Source organism: Labrus mixtus, chromosome 2 (genome assembly GCF_963584025.1).
Source record: "Labrus mixtus chromosome 2, fLabMix1.1, whole genome shotgun sequence".
NCBI lineage: Eukaryota > Metazoa > Chordata > Actinopteri > Labriformes > Labridae > Labrus > Labrus mixtus.
In genome coordinates, this window is record NC_083613.1 from 6,346,501 (window position 1) to 6,370,178 (window position 23,678).

Here is a 23,678-nt window from a genome sequence, read left to right on the forward strand (position 1 = left end):
GTGTGCTATGATGAATAATATGATGAATAATGAAGCAGAGGAGAAGGAGGAGGAGGCAATGACAGCGAGGAAAGAAATGACAAAAGCATGTGGATATACAGTATGAGACACTAAAGTGTAACCCATTGCCTTATTCAGAGTTTCAAGGTTTAATTTTTTGTATTTTTGTTGTTGCTTTGAGGTAATTCACTTAATATTTGCGGCTGTGTTAGTCAGATTAGTTCGTTTATAGAAGGTTTATCCACTCCATAGCCTCTTGAATCTCTCCACAGGCTCTGCAGAATTCAAAGTGTATGCTGACTGTAAGAATGCTGCCTTCAAGTTCAAACTCAGGACACAAACATCTCATGTCAAGTAAACTCTGCAGACAAGGCTTTACATCTGAAACAAATAAAAATAATTGGAAGCAGAAGGAAAGAGATTGCATTGAACTACCTGTTCAAATTCACAGCTCGACATTTATCACTCCATTTCCTAGACGCCTTATCTCTTTCAGGGTCTCGACAGGGCTGGAGCAGATTCTAGCTGTCATTGTGTGAGAGGCAAGGTACACTCTGGAAAGATTGCCAGCTGATCACTCACGCTCACATATACGGAAAATATAGTGTCACCAACTAACCTAATGAGTAGGGCTGCAGGATATGAGTAAAATATGTGATGTGCAGGAATATTGTTCAATGTTGTGATAACGATATGGAGACTGAGAAACACAGAGAGTTACTCTGCTGTACTTCATGTTTAACAAAGGGCCAGTGATTTCAACATGTCCCTCCTGCATTATAAATAAATCCATAAAATACAGTAATCTATTTCACCAGCTAATCTGAGAATACTTGATAGCTAGCTTTGGCTTCATTTGACTGCATCCAAATGTGGGAAGCATGGCCAGAGTGAGAAAGCATTGCTGGTTTATATTAAATTGTTTTTCATAAATTAAAGATATTTATAGTTTAACTCAGGGAGTGCCATCACAACTTTGTTGTATTGTTGTGTTTCACACCACAATAATGGAAACAAAGCTCTGTATTTGTTTTAGTATCATTCCTGCTGTTAAATTCTGATTTGGAATGTCATTAATTACAAATGCTCTAATCATGAGAATGTTAAAATTGTGATTCATTGCAAAGTCCCAAAAACGAGTATGTCTTTTGACTGTGGTAGGAAGCCATGAGTACCCGGAGAGAACCCATACTTCTATTCGTCCACAAAGGTCCCTGTCTGTCTGTCTGGGTTTTTGAACCAGAAATCTTCTTGCTGTGAGGTAACAGCACCTTCTACTACATCACCTTGCGCAACCGAACATTGAAATACATTTCTTGTAGTCCAGTGAGTTCTCTAAATATACACTTGACAGCCTTTTTACAGAAATGTATCCACAGTGCTGCAACCAATCCATCCATAACTACACCTTCAGAGTGTTACACTGAACCACACAACACTAGATTGCTGTCCCAGTGACGTTGCAGCAGAAAAGAGGTGTGATGCGCAAACTAGCAGTAGACTCACACATATAGCTGTTTCTTCCTGCCAGCTCCTTCATTAATAAGAAAGCCATTTGGTAGGGCTGGCCAATTGATTTAGTTTCAATTTCAATTACGATTTTGGCTTCCAATGATCATGAAAACAAGATCATGGAGATTAAACAAAGACTGAGACTGTTATAATTTGGCCTCAATAGTACAAAACCAATACCTCACACACATAGTTAGTTTATAGTTAGTATGTATATTGGTGCTGTTGTGATGTCGGCTAAATGACATGCTGGAACATTTGATTGACTCTTGGCCAATGTGTCAGAATAATTCAGTGTGGAATGGGTCATGTAAATGACCTGAATATTCATGAATTCATCCATTTATTTATTCATTTATCATTATTATTATCATTAATATTATTAGTATGATTTAAGTTAAGAGTTTAATAAGGTCGACTAATGCTTGCCATGCAGATGTTGTAAAATCAGTGAGTAAACGTTGTTAATAAATTGTGATGTAAATATCAATCAAAATAATTGTGATTAGGACTATTTCCATCATCAAGCAGTCGTACCATTTTGTTACTTCTCTGTTACATCCTCTGTTTTTAGTTCAATAGAACACGACTTCTGACTTCCTCACATCACTCAGCCTGCTTGTCTTTTACACAGATGGGGAGGTGTAACAAGATACACAACAGTCTCATCTTGAACTGGTTGTATTAAAGGGTAACTGATTGAAATAAACCCAGTTGACCCAGAATGATGGAGTATAAAAAACAACATAGGTTTGCTTGAAGTGATGATGAAAGAAGGTGTAATTTAAACAGTAAAAACAGCATTTTGACCGTGAAAGAAAGAAGCTGGCCTTCTGACTTACTCTGCAAGATGTACAGATGATATTTGAACCCCCTAACAAAGGGTGGGTGGGTATACTCTGTACATCTGTGTCCATTTACCATCTCATCTCAATGGCTTCTTTATTTTCCACTATTGCAGGAAGCGATCCGTTATGTTACACTTGTGTTGGTTTAAAAATGCTGTAGATACAGTAATATGTAAAAGTTTCAAAGTGATGCCTCAGACTTGTACATCTGTCTTTGTGAGTATTTTTAGAACTAGAGAAGACACTTTTGATCTTCCTCAATTTTTGTCGGAACTTCAAGGGCCTGTTTGAAGGTTTATATCTTCAAACAGTTCTTCTCTGTGTGAGGTTAGAAGGAGGTCAAGATACACGGGGTATAGATGCAGGTTAGCCGTCTAGGTGTGCTGGGTATATTTATTGTCAGGTTCTGGGGAATGCATTATACGTCTATAAGACACAATTCAATTCAATGTATGAATGTAGATCTGCAATTCAGATGTGTGTGTTTGTGTGTTGATTGTGTACTCACAGCTCTCCAGCTGCATGATACAGGTCTGGACATCCATGGGAAAGTTTTTTAAATCCATGGGACATGACAGAGTTAATGTTAGCCTGAAAGTAAAGGGGAAGAAGAGAACAAGTGAGAGGTGATTCAGAGATGGACAACCAAAGAAGTCATACAAATGCTTTTATCTTTGCTGATTTCATATTAATGCGACACTAAGTGCTTCATCTTTGTAGCTGCAAACAGAAGCACAACATTTCTGCATGATCTCCCTTGAAAAAAACACAGAAATATAATTAGCATCTGAAGGTGAAAGACAAATACTTGGAAGAAATACTGTCGCAATAAATATAGTAATGTAAATACACTCTGAGTGTATGATTGCATTAAATATTTACTACATTATACATTATTACACCTTGATGATTAGTTGACCCCACTTTATTTTTTAGAACCTGAGTGATGATGTATCAGTTCGTTGATATGAGCCTTTTACAGATGCTTGTGAATCAGTATCTTTTCAATTAATGACATTTAAAGATATCAAATCTTATTTTATAGAACATAGACTGATAAGGTTGTTTTCGGTGATTTACTGGTTTTTACAGTTAAGCTTAATAATGCAAAAATGCAGCAGAACATCACAGCATATCAACCGTCTACCTGCTGCTTCTCAACTGACTTTGCCAACACTATCAGCAGGTGAAATGGACGATCACAAGAAAATAACAGGTGGAGCAGGGAGGGAGAGAATAAGAAAGAGAAAGGCTCTCATCACAGTTCCAGGGTAGTCTACACAACCCACCTTAGCTAGCTAGAAACATTGTTAATAACAGGGTGACAAAACGGCCCGTAGGCTACATAGTGAGCACCACTCTCTGTGGAGAGATTAAATAATAGCAATAAGAGGTGCAGCAGAGCGATCATATAACACTGATGGGCCTGCGAATTGTGTAACACAATTAGTGGTTCACATTGGGGCCTGGGATGTAGTCAAACTCTCTGCCTGCATTATTATCCCAGCCTGCCCCTGACTGCAGGTGTTTTATAAACTTAAAAACACCTGTAACACACCTGACATTATTTAGGGGTGTAAATCACCAGTTTCATCATGATACGATTACAATATGGATTCTTTCAACAAGGACACAATACCAGCTGATACCACAAAGGCCACGATGTGATTTAGAAATAAAGATGTATCATAAAGATGTAGATCGATAGTTTGACCTTCCATCAATTTAATTGGATAATCGATCAACCAATCAAGATGTTGATCCAGATCGATGAATCGTTACACCTCTAATATTATTACGAATTCAGAATTTTATGACGCTAAATGCCCAATCCATAGTTGTATGACTGCAATCTGCACATCACCAAGATGGCCGTGACACGCATGCAGGTGAATTTGAGGTATTGCATCTCATCCAGTTTGATAACATTGGAGTGCATAAAGAAAGTTCTAAAAGAGACCTACATTTAACGAACAGAAACCATAACTTTCTTTCCTGTGGACTGTTTTCAGTTAGATTTGACCATATATTTTTTTCACACAGTATTGGTTTAACCCTTTTAAACTCCCCATTATCATTTTTTTCCCACCAGATATAGCGCCCATCTCTACACTTACCTTATAGAATATAAAACATTCCCATTCTTAAATATCCTGAGCAGTTTGTTGTCTGTAGTCACTTCATGAAAGTGGGCGCCCTTCTCGTTGGCAAAGAACAGATCTGGTTTCCAAATGGAGTCCAACATTGAGGGGTCCAGGTCTAGAGAGTCATCGGGGTATTCAGCATAGGCAAGCCTGGGATCGTTCCACTGCTGACGGAGGAAGATGTTCACACGGTAGTCCTACAAACAGAGAAAGAAACATGAATATATATATATATATCAATCAATCAGTTAAATGGTTGTTTAAGCCAAGTTTGACCCATACCAAGCATCATCAAAGTTTTTTTCACATTGGAATGACAACGTTCAAAAACAGTGATAGTGTAGTTCTTTAACTGAGGACAAGAAATTGTAGTTTTATGGTAGCTTCTAAGGAAAGTTGTGGCCAGTTTGTCTGGAGCAACGGTGCTTTATCTCACACTTTGATTCCTGAGTTAGATAAACATTCAATAGTCTATTTAAGATTATCCAAGGAAATAATGATCAAGACCTCTTAACAAGGTATAACACGCAGTGTAAAAATGTAGTGTGTTAAATGAATGTGCCAGGACGCAGACAAAAATGTTGTTGCAAAGTACATGTGGAAGAAGCTTGGTTCTGTTTCTGAAAACAATGAGTAAACCTGTCACAGATGACCTGACCAATCTGGATGCTTGATAACTAATTAGCAGAACTGGTAGGACCAGATGTTTAATTCTTAAAAAGCACAATAAAAAGAGACTGTCCTTTCATTTGCAATCCATTTTAAGTATGTTACTCTATGAATCTATATAGATAAAAAGCTTTGAGAAATGTAGACTTTGCATATTACTTTTAATTAGGAGCAAATATTTTTGCTCATGCTGTATCTGTGCTAGAAATGACAAGCACATTTCCATGCGCAGATGATTATAAATAAAGCTTCCCTCTTGATTTCATGAGATTTTTGAAACAAGACTTCCCATAATCAAAAATCCAATCTGCTCAGTGTTTTCAAACATGTGAGAACCTGCTCAAGGCAGGGACACTTGCAATTAACCCTTTGTTAAGCCCCTCCCTCACCAGGAAGTAAGCCTTTGTCAACCCCCATCCTCTTGGTTACTGTTACTAGGTAAGACAAAATCTCCCCGATGCAGATATTTGAAGTCCCACTTTCAGACACCCCATGTACACCTTTCACCCATGTTGTAGCAGTTTCACCACAACGCACTGAAAAGAGTTGGACCAGGTAACTGTTGCTATGAGAGGGGGCTCTCTGATTGGTGGTTCCATGGACAAATCAGAGAGCCAACAAAGGGCCATTTATAGAGAAATGTATGCCAGCTGTTTTGTGGATGCAGTAATGTTGGTTTGAAGTGGCTGAACCATATTGTTGCAAGAATACACATTGTCCTACTGCACGTTTGATGCAACCTCCACTGGTCAAGATCACCCATCACCTGCCAAATTAATTTTAACACCTTTCAATCACCAGGGCAGACAGGTCTTTCTTACATTATCTAATGCACCTTTTATTAACCCTAAACATTTTAATGTATCTACTATTGATTTTGGACTTTGGTAGTATGTGTATTACTGTGAAGCATTCTGTAGCTGTGTGTTTTGAATGTTCTACATGATAAAGGTTTACATACTTATTGTTTTATATTTTCCACATCAGGCAATGACTCAGTGGTTCTAAATATAGTTTTGAAGTAGCAGACAAAAAACTGAGTAGCCGGAAGAAATGATCAGCAACCTACCACAAACTAACATGTTTGCGGGTCTTGAGGTCTATATTCCATAGAGAAATCATTTTTTTTAAATATAGAAAATAGCCTTTTTGTAAAATTGTCCTGAGCCATTTCTACAATAAAACAAAAACAACTCTTCTATCTTGTCCAGACCTTCCTAAACCATCACGTCGTTTCTCCACAGTGACACACTCTGTCTGACCCAAACGCTGTTTTACTGAGCACTGCTCCTCTAACAGTCCTTTCTGCTGCCTTAACCTGTTAAATGTTATCTATGTTGGAATTAAGAACAATGAGAGGAGATAAGCCTGGCTTATAGGGGGGAGGGGGATGATGGCTATGCATGACTCAGGGCAGTTATCAAACATGGTGTATGGCTGATATTTGTAGAGTCTGAAACGTTTTTGTGAACATTCAAACCATAAGTTTCAAAAAATGCAGAATAAGCATTTGGAGAAAACGCGGAGCATCTCAAACTGCTCCCTTGACAGAGAACTGAGTGTCCTGAGTCTAGTATCACTCCATTGTGCTGCAACTTCAGCTCTGAAGAATATTCCCAGAATGCACTGTTAAAGGTACTGAGCATCTCTGCTCACTGTGCTCACTGACTGGAAGTGACATCACTACTCTTCCACTTCACTACACTTCCAGCAGAGCCAGAGTCATTGTAGGGTGAGCACAGATGCAGCTAATGAAATTAAACAAGGGTAAGTCTGATTTAGGTGTGACAGTAATGCTAACTGTTGCTGACGCTTACGGCCTACATGAGTCAAACATGCTCTTTTTTTTTTTTTTACATCATGAGCTGTGTAGTCTGTGTGCTTATGATGCGACTAGACTTGAGGAAAAAAAAATGAATATAACAATGTATTGTTACGGTGATGTCAAAGTGTTAAAACCTCTTTCTTCCTTATTTGTCTTGACCATACACCCTACTCTTAAGAAAACAATCATTACCATTGCTGCCAAGGTCTTCTGTAGCAGATTCATCTAGGTCCCAGTGTTCATTGATGCAGAAACTTAATCAGAGCAGGAGACTCGATTCACTGTACAGTGATTCACTGCATGCTTGGGGTAATCCTGAACATCCAGATGGAAAGATGTGATGTGTTTCAGCAGGAAAAAGGCTCACATATAGAGCTATGGGTTAATCCAGTATTTTTTTTGTAAAACTATATCTTTACATTTTGGGACTGAATTGCTCACAGGCACATTACGTTTGGAATTGCTTTAATTGATTACTTCAGCCTGCAGCTGGGGAATGGACTGTAGTGGCTGCAACATAATCTTTGGGTGTCGACGCAAATTTTGGCGATTCACAGATTCTTGACATTTACACAACTTAAAACCTATCCAGAGCAGTATGACATGATTACATTTGAGCTTCAGAACCTGTTATTAATGAATGTGGCCACCTAAAGTTTCAATTCATTCACCCACCGTTTTAAGGACTGGCTTTTAAGCAATCAAAAATGTGAACACCTTTGATAGTATTTAATCTGAGTGCATGTTTGTCTGTTGCCATGTATTGTTGTAGCTGTGCTGTCTAACCCATGGTGCTTTGTATGAATGGTTGTATGGTTATATGTTTTAATGGTGCCAGTATATTGGCATCATGTTATACTCTTGTTATCTGTTGCTGTGTGTATTCTTTAACATGTTTTTAGTTTTTTGCCACCCTGTGCCTAGCTTAACATCTTGCCAAAGGACTACAGTTAAAAATTAGCCTGCTGGCTAACACTGGCACATTTACAGAAATGTTGATTAACATGCACTGTCCTTTAAATAAAAAAAAAATAAAGTTTCAATTCAAAGGTTAAAAAAGCTAACCCAAATAACCAGGATGCAGGTGCACTGTGACAACAAAACAGCAGAATTATTCTCACATAGGTTGGGATGTCATGATTTGGTTTTGTATTTGAGTTTCCCTGTTTTATCCCAGTGTTGCTTGTTTCCCTTGTGTGTTAATGTTCCCTAGTGTTGCTGGTTTTTCCCTTGTGTGTTTCATGATTTAGTTTGTCCTCAGTGTTTCTTGTATTCCTGCCTCTGTGTGTTTCCCAGTGTGATTGCCCTGATTGTCCTCACCTGTATCTGGTTACCCTATGTCTATTTAGTCTCTGTGTGTCTGCCCTTCCGGGTCAGTTCATTGTCGTAAGTTGCTAGTGTTGTCTGTCGTATGTTGGAGTGTTAGTGTTTCCTAGTGTTTCTCAGTGCTTGTCAATTTTTGGATTTTCTCAGTTTGGACATTTTTGATAGATAGTTTTAGTTTTTGCCTTTTTGTTTAAAATATAATTTTTGGTTTCTGCATTTGGGTCCACCTCCCTTGTTTTACACACCGAACTGCAACACGGGACTTGACATGATTTTTGTGCTGACAGACCTGTGTCTTTATCATGTGTCTCCCTGTGCAGCCCGACACACTGAACACTGCTCGCACACAGATACACAGTGGATTAAGAGGGATGGAGAGAGGGAGTGAACAAATGAAAAACAGAGAGTGTAACAGTGGTAAATCTGTTTAACATAGATAGCGTGTACAGAGCAGAGTGAACCAACCTGGCTCTAAGCTTCGACTGTGTGTGTGTGTGTGTGTTTGTGTGTCTGTGGCACAGGACATTCAAATTAACTCCAAATCTCTCTTCCCTTTTGTTTTTCTTCTCTTTCTCTCTCAGTGACATAATGGTAAAACGAAAGCACGGAGAAATGTCACTGAAAACACCCACTAATAGAGTCTGGTTGGATAAATTAAGACCTGGAATACAGAATTTAAATCTACACCACTGATTTAGGTACACGGTTCATATGTTTTCCAACTAAAACTTTGCTTGAAATGAAGATCCCTCTCATCATCACCTGCTCAGGAAGTAAATTTCATAATGAACTTTGTATTGAGCAGATACATTAATTATTTATATACATTTGTTATATTATTGCTTATGCATATCTAAAAGAAAGGTTGATTTAAAGCCAAACATGCTGTCATTATTTGTGACTCTAATTCAAATCCAGTCACATATCGTAGTATATCATATCATATCATATCATATCGTCACACTCTCAAACCTGGTACCAATTCAAAAGGCTTTCAAACATATAATAGCATTCACTGTCGCTCTTTTACTATCTATTTAAACTATGTTCACATCACAGGTGTTCTTCCTAAATTGGGAAGGATAAATTGTTCAGTAAGACCTTTTTCTGATTTTTTTCTCATGTTCCTTAACTCTCTTTTATTTCGGTCCCCTATCTGATAATGCCATCCTGGCTGGTCTGATTTGTCTTTGTTTGTTGTGATGTTAAATCTGTGATCAGCACAACATCTCTTTAATAATGTTCAAATTCTGTCTTTTTTTTTTTTCTTTTTTTTTCAATTCATCAAGATGTGTGGTCCTTTGAATATGCCACCTGCCCATTAAACATGTACCTCAGTTATCAGGTAAGGTAGCTTGCAAATATTTTCTAACGATCTAAAAATGAAAGTACTTTTGTAACCATGTATTCCAACTGTTAACATTTTATTTCAGGGCTCTTCACAGGGCTTTATTTTTATCCAATTATTTCTTCCACTATCAAGTTGTTGTTTTATATCAGCTTAACATTATTATGGCACTGTATCATTTATTTTCTGTTCATTTTATTGTCTATTTCATGTAAAGTAAATGTTGCATGAATGTTCCTTAGTGTAATCACTTTAAGCTACATGTCTTGATGAAAGGTGCTAATATAAATAAATACTATGTTTTAACTGTGATTCTCATTATTCACTTCCTTTTCCTCCAACACCACATTTTGAATGATTGTATGAAACAGATATTAGCGTGTCAGCTGTCATGTCAGTTAAACATTATTGAAATGTGTTTTTGATGTGTTGAGGTTATGTCACCGTGCTCTCTTGTTTGCAGAAGGAAAAGAGGGGTGGGTCGATGAAAAGCCAGATGGTGAGAAGAGGGAAAGATCTTAATCCTAATGTAACATATGGCCCCTGTATGTACGTATCTCTCTGTGCTGCTCTGAGTACTAACTGTGCACCATGACCTCAGCATAAACACTGACCCCTCACTCTGCACAGTCGTCCTCTTATACTCACGTTTTTTACCTTTTATTAAGAGTCTCTTTACTGACCCTGACTAGATTACAGATCAATCAGTGGATTAAGACCTTTGACTCATGTGTGATATATATCCAACACCAGCCTTTTAGCTTTTTCTAAAGCCATTATTATGACCTGTGCAGAAACAACCCTGAATATGTCTGTGCTTTTCACAAATTATAGATGATTTCCCCCAGCTGCTGAGGTTAATCTCTGACTATCAACTTCTGTTAAAACTCAGTTTCGATTCGTATTATAAAGTAAATTCAGTCTAATATATTTTAATCTTCTGGCTCAAAAGGCTAAACTGTTCAAAATGTTTGGGAATTGGTGAGCTAGCAGCCAGTGGACCAGCAAAACAAAGTTTGCTAAATAAAACCAGGGTGTGAAGTCTGGAGGCTTTGAAGAAATCTTAAAGCTGTAACTAGTTTTACAAAAGGTGTATTTCTATGGGGAAACTTTCTGTAATGTTGCCAGATGCTTATAATAACAATCTCAGCTGTCAGCAGAAAAAACTGGGCTGTCAAATGATAACTATTTTTAATGGCTAAATTAAAATCGTTTATTAGCAATTGATCAAAATTCCGCTCTCATGATTGAAATCCCATAAAATATAAAACAATGAATAAAAAATAGATTTTTGTAACAGTCTTAGACTGAGAGTACTTGCTGTTTGAATTTATCCCCTGCCTTTATAACATGAAATAAAGTAAACACCTCGGGAACATCGAAGATTACGACTTTAATTTAACCATGGTAAAAGGAGCTCGTTGAGGCATTCAAAGAGGCACCATTGTCGTTCTTTTTAGGAGGCTTATCTACACTTAAGTAAAACTTGATCAGGATATTTATACTTAGAAATATTTAGAAATATTACCCTATATTTAAATTTTTCAATCATGAAATAGGATCTTTTCATGCTTCGAAACCAGATAAAGCATGCCCCCCACACACACACACACACACACACACACACACACACACACACACACACACACACACACACACACACACACACACACACACACACACACACACATTTGTTCATGAAAAATGCATGAGTCTGCTAAATAATGAAAGTCAAATGAAAGCAATATTTAACATTCTGAAATTTCTAGTGAGGCAACCACACAAATACAAACACACACAGGCATACACACATACATACAAATGGCATATCTGTCAGAAGCACTCCCGGTGGTGCAGAAAGCACTTAGACCCTGTCACTTCAATCATCCATCGACTCGTCCATCCATTCGTCTCCAGCTTGACTGATCACCAACAGTCCGCTCTGTAAGGACGGGACAGATGGCTGATGGAGACTGAAGTGATGTCGGAGTTCAGTGAAGCATCAAAACTCATCAAAGACACTTTGAATAGTTGTATCTATCAATAAAAGCTGACATTAGTTTTGGTCTATGAAGGTTGATACCAAAGCAGACGACATGATTCCAATGGACGCCCCAGAAAAAAATAAAATGTTAAACTCATGCTACTTTCATGTATTTTACATTTACTCATTGGAAGTGGTCCCAAACTTAATATAGAACCATAAGAAGTGTTTTTGTAAATAATCACTAAGGGTATTTGCATGAAAACAGGACAAAATCAACTTGAAGCCTAGGATTAATTTCTTATGTCTTGCTGGATTGTTCAAGCATATATGTTTTGGTCAAACACGACAGACAGATGAGTTGGAAACATGAACTGTTAAGGTAAGCTAGTGGCCAATAAGCAAAAAGACTGCACCATTAATATGGCTTCATTAACAGTTGGTACTCTTGGTGTACATGGTTGTGTTTAATCAGTCAGCCACATTTTGCTGTTTATAGGAAAATCTTACTCGAGGCATTGAGCTCTGCTTGTACTTTTAGGGACACATACAAATCTAAATCAATCCTGTTGGGCTGTTACCTCTGTGCAACTGGGGGAAGCGGAGACGCGTTGTAAATTTTACAGTATTTGAACAGGAATCACAGCTACCGTTTAACCTCTAGTAGATGACAAGCTCTACTACATTTCTTTCCCTGTTTGTCCGATTGTTTGCCCCACTGAGGGACTGAACAACTGAACAAACTGGGACATCTGTTCTAAGTCCTAAATGAGATGGACTGACTTTAACAGGTTAACAAAGTTATTGAATGTTTTTACTCCAGTGCCTTGAAGTCAGTTCGACTGACAGCTTTGGCACATTTTTAAAAAATCTAACAAAGCATGCAATGAGAACCATAAAACTCCTTGTCTTAGTCTGTGTACATGTGTGTGTATGCATATTATGGATATACAAAGCAGCCAAAGTGCAGCCTGAGTTGACTTCATGTCACTTTAAAGAATCTACTGTCAGAGTCACTAAACGTCTCACTACACATCTGCTATTCCTGTCTGCCTGTCCGTCTCCTCTCATATCTGTCTCTGTCTGCCTCCATCCGTCATGATCTCCCCTCATCACTGTGTCGGCCCTTCTGCCATCTTCTAAAGCTTTCCTCTCTTCCTGTTTCTCATTATTTTCCCTCTTATAGCCGCTCACAATCGAACACAATATTTAACAATAGTGCAAACAATGCGGTGTATCTGTTAACTAAATAAAACATTTATTCCTTTTACAGATGCTACATAAAATGCTGTACTTAGGGGTCTGGATTTACAGTATCAGAAATGTTACTTTTTCTGAGTAGTATTGATCAATCACGTATTGGCAGGCTTTGGTGTATGCAGGAAAACTATTTGTATGGAGGGCAAAAGCAGGCTGAACACAATACTGCATCCAGCTCCCGTTGGAGGTGACGCAATTTATTTATCTCATGTATGTCTTCATGTACAAACTGCGTCAGCTGTGATGACAAATTTCCCCCTGGGGGACAATAAAGTATTGTATCTCCATTCATACAAATCTGCTGCAATTGCAGCTAAAATTAGTTCTAGATTATATCATAGAATTATCTACAGATCTCCTGACTCCCTGGAATGAATCACAAGAAAATTGTTTTTTTTTTCTCAGCTCATATGACTAGTGAAGCCTCAGTGTAACTTACTATTTACAGTTAGACCGAGACTCACAAAGATAAACAGGAGCTTCTCTGCAAAGTCATTATTTAAGAAATCGCTCTACAAACTTTTCGGACGGCTTTTTTAGCGAAGTGCCGTAACCTAGCTCATTCGTCATCACGTCTCTGTACATTCATATAGATTCCTCGACAGCATACTACTGGTTTCCCACTCTGTGGATTCACATTGGGTTTCAGCACAGCTGGACCTTCACATAGACACACAGTCAGACATGCACACACACATCACTGCACTCCCTCGCTGCTGAAACAGTCTGCGCTGAAGCCGTCTCGCCTGTAACACCTCTCAAGAAGGTACAGAGTGGGGATCATTTTGTTTCCCCATTACGCCTCCATGACGTTCAGATTGAAGGTGAAACATGACTGGGGCTTAAATATCTCGTTTTCAAACTGCAGTCTGATTAGGGCTTATGACTCAGGTGTTTGCCAGTGGATTTCAATTTTTCAGTTTAGACATTTTCCCCCTTTCCTTCAGATCTAAGAGAACTCTTAATGTACATGTTGGACGTGAATGTGATGCCAGCTCTATCGGACTAGCCCTGCCTATTTATTTAAACATTAACTGCTTTATTCAGTGTTTTAGGCAGTTTTACTCATCTTCTATAATCATTTTGGAAAGAGGTTGAATCAGGTTCTGTTAAAGATCTCTTGAACAAAGACTTGCAATGATGCAGATTTGCAAATCATATTTGTTTTTATCTGCAATCTGCATTTATATTCAAATAAAAAAGATGTTTCCACCCTGTGCACTAATGAAAGGAGAGGGCATCGCAGCCTCTATGTTACCCTCCCTGGCCTGAAGGCCCACATTCAGATTTCATGATGTCCGACCTGACTAAAGTATGACAGCATCCTGTCTGTGCACCCAGCACAAACCTGAATATTAAGCCCTCAACAGAAAACTCTAAAAACATTTTACTTATTTAAATCCTTGACAGCAGTGAGCTTCTTGTCAAGGACAAATGCAGCTTGTTTAAAATATAAGTTTGCCTGAAACAAGCTGCAAAGAGTTTTCTGCAAAGTGCAGCCTGTGATCCTACTTAGCGTTTACTTTTAATGGCCATAATATTTTCATGTTAAGAACATCACACACAAATTCATTTGGGTCCAGGGCAAATGTGTGTGTGGATCACACCTCCAAACAAATGCCCCGTGGATACCTCTACATGACTTTACATATTTGTATGTTTTATTTTTTATAAAGAAAAGGGTTTCATGTTAATCTTTTGTACAAGCTTTTTCTGTTTGTGCATTTTAACTGCAGTTTCAAACAGTATCTCTGTAACTTACCATGGTGGTTTCAGCAATGGAGCCAAAGCTGTTAATGAAAATGTTACAGGACACATTGACTGGAGGACCTGCAGAGAGAGAGAGAGAGAGAGAGAGAGAGAGAGAGAGAGAGAGAGAGAGAGGGAGAGAGAGGGAGAGAGAGGGAGAGAGAGGGAGAGAGAGAGAGAGAGATGGGGGAGAAAGAGACAAACTGATTGTAATAGATATTTAATATACATAATACAGTAAATCTGAGATAAATTAAGGCTTGTTTCTTTGAAGCTTCCCTTTAGCAAACATGAATTGGTCTTAGAGGAACCACAGCACAGTTGTTACATATTAATCTACCAGTTTGAATACATTTTCATTTAAAAACACACCACTGGTCCCTGGCAGTCTATATGTAACAACATAAACATGTGTGAGCATTTATCCATTCTCCTAGATGTTAAAGAAGTTAAGATCTCCTGAAAATGTTCTACTCAGTTTTAATGTATTGGATTTTTTAAGTGCTTTTTCACACAAAAATAAATATATAGGCCAAGAAACATTTTAAATTCTGTCATTACAATGTCTTTGATGTACATCCCTCACATGAGAAAATTAAGTTTGTTTCTGTCTGTTCATGATTTAATATTACATACTGTATGTTATTAAAATATTTTCATGATCATTTGACGGTGCAGCCCTGTGGTACGTTCTTAAAATGTTTGTATACAATGTTCAACAGAACAATGTCATTCATCGGGCTAACAATTATACTTGACCCTTACAATAGTTTATATTGATGGAGATCATTTCCTGATTTCGTTATTTTTGTGACCATGCATGAAGCTAAATGTTTTATTCAGGAACACACTGAAATGTTTCCATTGCATCAGAATTTTAATGTAAAGTCAGTTCAAAATCATTGAAAATGCCAACACAACTTTATTAAAGACTATTTGGTAATGCAGATGTAATGATTTAATTAATGAGAGACCAGTAGGAGGAAGCTTGGCTTTGGATCTTAATAAAAAAGGTTACATTTTTATCAATTAAGGGAAAATAAGTTTTCCAGTGAGTTTTCCAGTGAAGTAGCTTACCCTATGTTGGAGATCAACATTATTTTTCACCACATAAATCAGCAGCAGTTGCCTCTCTAGTATGATCAAATTAAATTATATCAAACAAAAACATTGTCTTGCTGTATCACTATCAATCAACATTGTTGGTTCCTGTGGAGAAATATAGACCAACACACAGAAAGTATATAGATACTGCACCTTTAAAGTTCGGTCTTATCCTGGCATCATATCCAGACGTCCTCCCCATCAGTTTGTCCAGGAAATCAGACGGAGACATCGGGACTTGCCGTGTCCTCGCAGCATTGTCCAGCTCCTTACACTGGCTCACACTACATATAGAAAAAACAAAACACAAACATATGTAATCATCCGAGACATTTAAACACTAAAGCACAGTTTAAGACCTGCAGTGAGTTGTGTTATCAACGGTTTATGACAGCTTCGATGTATTATTTAAAACACAAGGGATCACACACTGACACCCCGAGAAAAAACCTGAAAACTGAACTCAAGAACACGCAAAAAAGCCAATCAATGAGTTGAAAGATTTAATAACCCTAATCCTGAATTTCATTACATTAGACATTCCTTCTTCCCACCTTTATTTACATAAACAATATTAAAAGAAACTTTAAATATCTTGCAACCCTTTGGCATATAATAAATGCTAAACAAGGTTGAATGAGGAAGTGGTACACACTCAGTTTGAATAGACTGTGTCAATATCCTGGACAAGATAGTAAGAAATCCTGCTTAATGAAGATGTGAATGAATTTATGAGTGCTTGAATAATGTTGGGGTTCAAGGTCCTTTTTGGAGTTTCAACAGAGCGTATGAAAATTATTTCCCATAGCACTTCATGTATTGCCAATGTAACATATTTAGAAACAAGCCCTTCCCTGTTTGCCTCTAACATCCTTTCGATGTTAGAGGCATTTTAATGTAAGGAAAAATAAATCCAGAGGATCTGAGCTTCCAATACATGCATTTCTTTAGCACTGGTGCCCAAGTTGTTCATGTTAGCTTAGCAACGGAGCCCTGATTGTCATTAAACACCTGCAACAAGCACAACACAGAGTCCATAGAGAGTTTTTCTAGTGAAGCCCGTCTATCCAAACAACAATAAGATCAATGTCCAGTGTAACTCTGTCGACAACAGTGGCAGGGCATTTAATTCTTTATTGTTAGCTAACATTAGCTTTCTTGCTAACATATACAACTGCTGGCTAGTTAATGTAGTAAAGTCCTGTCGTTTTGCTTTTTAACATTATTGATAGCAGAAGATGACTGGATATGTTAGTTGGCTAGATTGTTAAATTATCAGCTCCATGATATACTGAGTTATCTGATGAGCATGGCTTAACCTTGTAATACATAATGTAGGCTACCAGTGCATAGCAAATATGTATTGACATGATGTTTGTCAATGACCTTCTGTCTCTCCTATGTCAAAACACTGTTTTGGCTAGAGCTCAGGATTGGCATTGATGCCTATGGGATATCTACTGGACGCTGGCTGCACTTCATGTAACAGCACACAGTTTGCTATACTTAAAACAAAATCTTAATGGATCATTTATGAGAAACATGGATTGGTCATTTATGTTTTTTTCATCTTACACTGCCCTTTGTATCATGTCCTGTCTGTCATTGGATAAAACTTGTCCCACATGAATCAAAATCATTCAAGAATCTGGACCTGAATACCTAAAACTACTCTGAAAACAGCATGGTTCACAAAGCCGTTCAGATTACATTGGGATACTTAAATAATAATAATAATAATAATGATAATAATAATAACTTTATTTATATAGCACCTTTTAAAAACACAGGTTTACAAAGTGCTTTTACAAACAGCAAAAACAAGAACAAACTAAACCAAACACAGAAGAACATAAACAACAGCAAGAATATAACAAATGCAAAATACTAAAAATAATTAAATACAATTCAACAGAAAAGAACCCAAAGTGCACGATACCCAACAGACATATATAACCCGACCATCACAAGAACCATCATAAGAACCATCAGGCAAAACAAGAACCATCATAAGAACCATCAGGCAAAACAAGAACCCAACAACACGAGCTGAGACCAAGAGGACCAAAGATTTAAAAAGATGTAAGAAACTAAAAGAGATAAAAGCAAAATAAAAAGATAACAGCAATAAGAAGGTAAGAGCAGTAAAAGAAACAGAAACAAGTGGTTAAAGGATTAAAAAAAAGTATAATATTAATAAAAATAAAAAGTAAATATAAATATAAAACATAAATAGACAAAGTAAGTAAGATAAGAAATTACCAAGTTAAAACATAAGAGGAGTTAAAGATACATGATTGTGCACTGTTAACGATTTACATCACAAAAACATATATCATTTAAAAAATGAAACCACAACTTTTATGTCAGCCTTGATATGTACTCCGCCACCGTTGCCCCTAATTATATATTAATAAACCTACAACTGACTTTTGTGAAAAACTCCGGCCAACATTGTCACTGCTGCACTGTGTGAGTTGCTAAGCTCTTCAGTATTTGTTTTTATCAGTGTGAGTACATGTGTGTGAGTGAGTGTGTGCATCTGACTCCTTTATGTAATGGTTAACCAAATAATGATTTACTGATTGTGGTAATGTAGTTTTATTATATAGCCAGTGTAATATTATTGGGATCTTCATTGGCAGTTAGTCCTGCTGCATTTTGTAAAGGCACAGCAATGTTTGTGTGTCCTGGTTTGAATGGATAGTAGTGTTTAATTCTACAATAAAGCCTAATGATCCTTAAACTGCACCCAGTAGGTTTTTTTGGCGGTTAAGACAGGATGGAAAATTTCCAAAAAAAACTGTCTGCGGGTCAGACTGCCAAACACACACACGCACCGATTCAGCACATGCAAGAGTAGTTTCAGGATCATCACCCTTTTCTTTGGCATTTGGAAGGAGCTTCCATTCACCCCAGCAAGGATTGACCTTATGTAGCTCCTACAGAAGAAGGGTGTTGACCGTGATTTTGATTACTCATTTAACCTCCTCTTGACATGAACTCAGAGTAGCCGTGACAGCAGGAGACTAAGAGACAGGAACTCATTCATTTCCAATGAGCTTTGGGAGCAGAGCCACAGCTGGAGGAGGAAATCAACGACTCGCAGAAAGTTTAATGACGAGCCAAAAAGTCCAGACGAGATGTGATGGCCAATAAAAAAAACATTTGCTCCAAAATTCCAATCTTTTGCTATATAGCCTTTGTAGCCAGAAATGACCAGATAAGAGCAAACTAGCAACTCACTCATCCACATCTTGTAGGGGAGCCAACGATCGTGGTTAAGTTAGTTAAGGAACAAGTAATCAGCAGTCTACAATGATGAAGAAGCCAAAAACAGTCCTGACTCCCAAAAATAAAGAATGAGAAAAACTAAATGAGTTGAGACGGCAATTACAGTCGATACTGTTAAATACAGATGTTACGATATCATATCATCTTCTCAGCATGAATTTGGATACAGAGAACGGAGTGACAGCTAACTATGAAAATCCCTCCGATATAAGTAGGATTCATAAGAAAGTTGGTTGAAAAACACTGACTGCTTTAAATTGCAATATTTGACTGACATTACACTCACCCCCCCCCCCCCCCCCCGTACTGCACCAATGATTAGTATCATTGTGTTAATTAATTTACATATTATGCAATCAGATCAATGCATTACTTACCATGCCTGCTACTTCTACTCAAAACAAGCTTTACATATTCTGATTAATCACAACCTCAATGTGCTGTATAATTTCTGTGAGCCAATGTAAATCTAGAGAGGTTGGGTTGGAAAGTAAAATATAACCACTCCTTCCCATAAAGTGCTAAAAACAACAAGAGAAAATCAACCACCAACCAACGTGTTTCATGAAAAGAACACAGTTTTAAGTAAAATACATGGATGGATGCTATTTGTAATCACTACTCTCACTATAATACATTACAATGATATATACATTCATAAGAAGTATTCCATAATCAACTCTACTAAAGTATCATCATCTCATTTGAAAACTAGGTCAACAGATGGATGATTGCTCCTTTGTAGAAATACAGATAAGGAAAGATAATCTTTTCAATCATTCTATAAACACAGCAATTGCAGCCAAACTGGACCTTTAATTGTGGCCAGGGATTGACTTAATTTTCCCAGGGTTCATCCCCAACGTTTCCGGGGCCTAGCCAGGTCCACATTTCGGTCCGACTCATCCATCGCTACCTTTCGGTGGAAAGCGGCTGACACACGTCACTGAGTTTAAGTCTCAAAAAAGAAAAAAACTAAACAAATTTCTTCAACTTGGCTATCTATTCTGCCTGTTGGAGTCAAACACCATTGAAACAGATTAATGGGGCCTCTACTTAGGACAAAACTAAAGCACTTTAGTGAGTTAACAAGTAAAAACTCAAACATTAGCATTCACTAACAGTTTGGCCAGCATTAGCTCCATACAGTGACTGAGCAATAAGTGATGAAAAAGAAGACACCTATGTGGTGTGGTTTATCGCTCCAGGTGGGATTTAAAGACCACAGTTCACAGCCATGTAAATGTCAGCCCTAGCCCTCTTCAAACATGAACTGCACTCTTGAAAATATAACTGTGAGCTCAATGTTTCAATATCTACTTTAAAGTTTGCAAAATACCTGAGGTCATGTGTGAAAGGAGCTTTGTTGAAGGCAGATACATTTTCTAACATCAGAGATGTGAAATATATTGTTATAAATTTTAGATTCATTAGATTTTCTAAATGGAAAAGCTATTTTCCTCAGATCTCTGGACTCTGACCCAGAGTCAAGAAAGTAAGCTCATCATCTCAGGAAACCATGACCTCAAATATAAACGTACACAAATCTGTTCCTATTGTCGTGCCAGACTTTTGCACAGTCTAGCTCTGGAGTGATACAATCCCTAAAGCAGCCCTCAGCACGAGGGGATGCTGACAAACAGAAACTTGCTGCTGGGAGCTGAGTGCAGATCTGCTTCCTGGGTGCTGCGTCACCAACAAAGTCTCTGTCTACTGTCTGTGTGAGTTTGCCCATGTACGTCCATGTGTCTGCTAGGAGTGTTTGAATCATGCTCAACATTGTGTAAGTGTATGTGTGTCTCTGCGTGTTTCTCTCTCTGAGACAATAGCCTAACAGCGTTTCTTCCTGTCTGTGGATGCAGGTGCTGCATAAGCCTCTGTGGACATTGATGTTGAGTCTACTGCATTAGCAGTGTGAAGCAGTCATTCCTCGTTGTGTGAATGAGGCTGTACACATGTAGTAGCAGACTGCTTGACCCACACATAGAAGTCACAGTGACACAAGCCTGCAGCTCATGGGTGTTTGGACAATGCTACCAAGCAGCAAAGATTTCTCCGGGTCTGAAGCTGTGACCCAGAAGGCAAATTTATACTTTTGAGTCACATTTTCTATAACCTCAAGAATATCTGCACGAGAAAATCCCTCTCTGTAAAACATAAAGAGTTTAAACCTCTCGTGAGGAGGTTTTAGCTGGTTCTGAGCCTCTGAAGGCTCGGTAGGGAAAAAAAGTCGTTTGCAAATCCGTTCCCATGTTTCCTAAAGTGTGGGCACATTTTATAATCCGTGAATGATGAACATTTATGGGATAGATATTGAAAACCAATAAAAGTACAATTTTGGAGCTGTTTAAATTATTTCCTGTTTTTCATACAATAAAAAACACCTGCTCTGTTTATTCACTTTGCCATGTTTCAATGCTATGTGTTTATCTCTTATATCGTCGGATGCTGTGGTCTGTCACTGTTGAGAAGGAGGCATGACTAGCTGCATGGTCTGCAGGTCAGCTTCAACAGTTGAGCTTGTGGAGCCTCTAAACTCTGAAAACTGCACAGATTTGATTAGACGTCCATTTTTGTACACTGTAAATAGTCATAACCTCTAGCATCAATTTCTCATCCTTAAAACGTTTTTGTTACTTCCACCCTTGAGGTAACTGCAAATGATTAAAAATGGCTCTATTACATTTAATCACAACCGTTTTATCAAATTGATCAAATCACTTTGAATCAATTTATCACTCTTTTTACTCATTTTATTTTCACCCGTCATAGTTTTAAACATTGGACATTTAAAAGACAACTGAATGATTTTTTGATCAGATTACTACTTTCACATCGACAGGACAAGACCAGAAAGGACATCAAACTTTTTCCATAGATGTCAACAACATCAGATCATAGCAGGTTTAAAGCTAACCTCAAACATTGCTGTCTGTCGTAAAGAGGCAAATTGTAGGTAGAACGTCTGGATCAGGTTAAGCGATAAGAAAACCACCGTGCTGGTTTAACTCAGTGGCACTGGTTGCTGGTTCGAGACACATTTATTTAACAATATCTGAGTTTTAGATGGGAAACAATTTGAAACACTGGGTTGACAGTTAGGAACAGTCACAGCTTTATAGCATTAACGCAACACTACTATGCACTACTACTTTGTTATGTTTAGAGATCTTTCTTAAATACACAGGAATCAAACCCTGATGTCCTTGCTGAAATTCTTGCCTTTGTTTGACCCATCCATCGCACTCAACAACTACACAAGCAGACTTTCACACTCCTCATACTATTTTAACTAAATTCAACTATATCATAACAAGATGCTTAAGGAGAGCAACCAGAAATAATTCTATATTGGGACCTTAAACCTCATAATCTGAAGAGCTGGGCCATTGACAATGCAGCTGTATTTAATGAACTGAGTAAGAACAGGCTTAATGCAATTTATGACAATTAAGCCCAAACTTTACAATTATTGCTGGCTAGGTTCTTACCTGTGTTGTTTATACCATAGCTAACGTTCAATTACACCACCTTCAAACTATATATCTTAGTCTTAATTAATAAGTCAGCCTTAGCACAATGTTTCCCCACCCTTCCTTGAACAGTTTCTTTCTTTGGAAGTTATGGTTAGCGGTCACACTCACACAGACTTGTCAGCTCAGAGCATCTTAAATCAGCTGCTAAGCTGCTTAGGTCGCTGTAGCGCTTCTTCTCCGATCTTTTCTTCTGGTCTCTTCCTCTCCTCTCCAGCAAAATCTCCTCTCTTTGTTTCTTTCTGTCAGCTCTGTCCCCTAGGCTCTTCTGCTTTAAAGCATGAGAGAACAACAGGATACAATGTAGAGAGACACAAAATAACGTCCAATCCTTATCAATAATGGATGAGCTTTGTACGAGTTCAGGAACTGCCACTTCTCTCACAAAGATGGGATTCAAAGGGGCAAACTGAATATATTCAATGTATATCTTTCATTTCATGTTTGGCTCCTCTGCTGCTATAGTTACTAGTAAAGGCAGTTCTGCTGCTTTTGTATAACTTCCTCAGTATGTGTCACACTAAATGTCACACAATCTGATCATCTGTGTGCACCGTGTTGTAAATTGAACAGCATTGAATTCACAAGCTACACTTTCACTCTCACAACAAAAGTTATCCCATGACACTTTGGATATCCTTCAGGTCTAATTACAGATTTTTTTTCCTCAACTGTTTATAGGTTCTTGTTTAAATTGCACATATATTTTTATCCCTGCACGGGTTATGTACATTTCTTGTATAAATCTATTTTTAATTGCACAGTTTAAGTTTTGATTCGTCTAGAGGTATTCTTTAAATCTTTTTTCGGGTTAATACATATGTATGGGGGGGGGGGTTTCATGTCATGTACGTCTTTGTAACCTGCTACTGGATGCTTTGAATTTCCCTCGGGATCAATAAAGTATCTATCTATCTATCTATCTATTTATCTATCTATCTATATAGAGCAGTGGCAAGCTGCGATTTGGTAATCTGGCTTCACTTCTCCCCTTTCATAGGAGATCATGCTAAGTGGTCACACGAAGCTGGTTATCAAAGTAAGCATATAGTTTCCATATGCCTGATCATATAAAGGAGCTG

General features: G+C 37.8%; 1 protein-coding gene across 1 annotated transcript in view; it reads right to left on the bottom strand.

Moving 5' to 3' along the window:
• LOC132982354 (glycine receptor subunit alpha-3-like) overlaps positions 1-23,678 on the bottom strand; it is a 52,671-nt gene that overhangs the window by 14,082 nt on the left and 14,911 nt on the right. Inside the window, exons 2-5 of the mRNA XM_061048805.1 lie at positions 15,923-16,053; positions 14,679-14,746; positions 4,478-4,701; positions 2,869-2,951 (exon numbers count right to left, since the gene is read on the bottom strand). Coding sequence (XP_060904788.1) covers positions 2,869-2,951; positions 4,478-4,701; positions 14,679-14,746; positions 15,923-16,053 — 506 coding nt within the window. The remainder of the gene's footprint in view (positions 1-2,868; positions 2,952-4,477; positions 4,702-14,678; positions 14,747-15,922; positions 16,054-23,678) is intronic.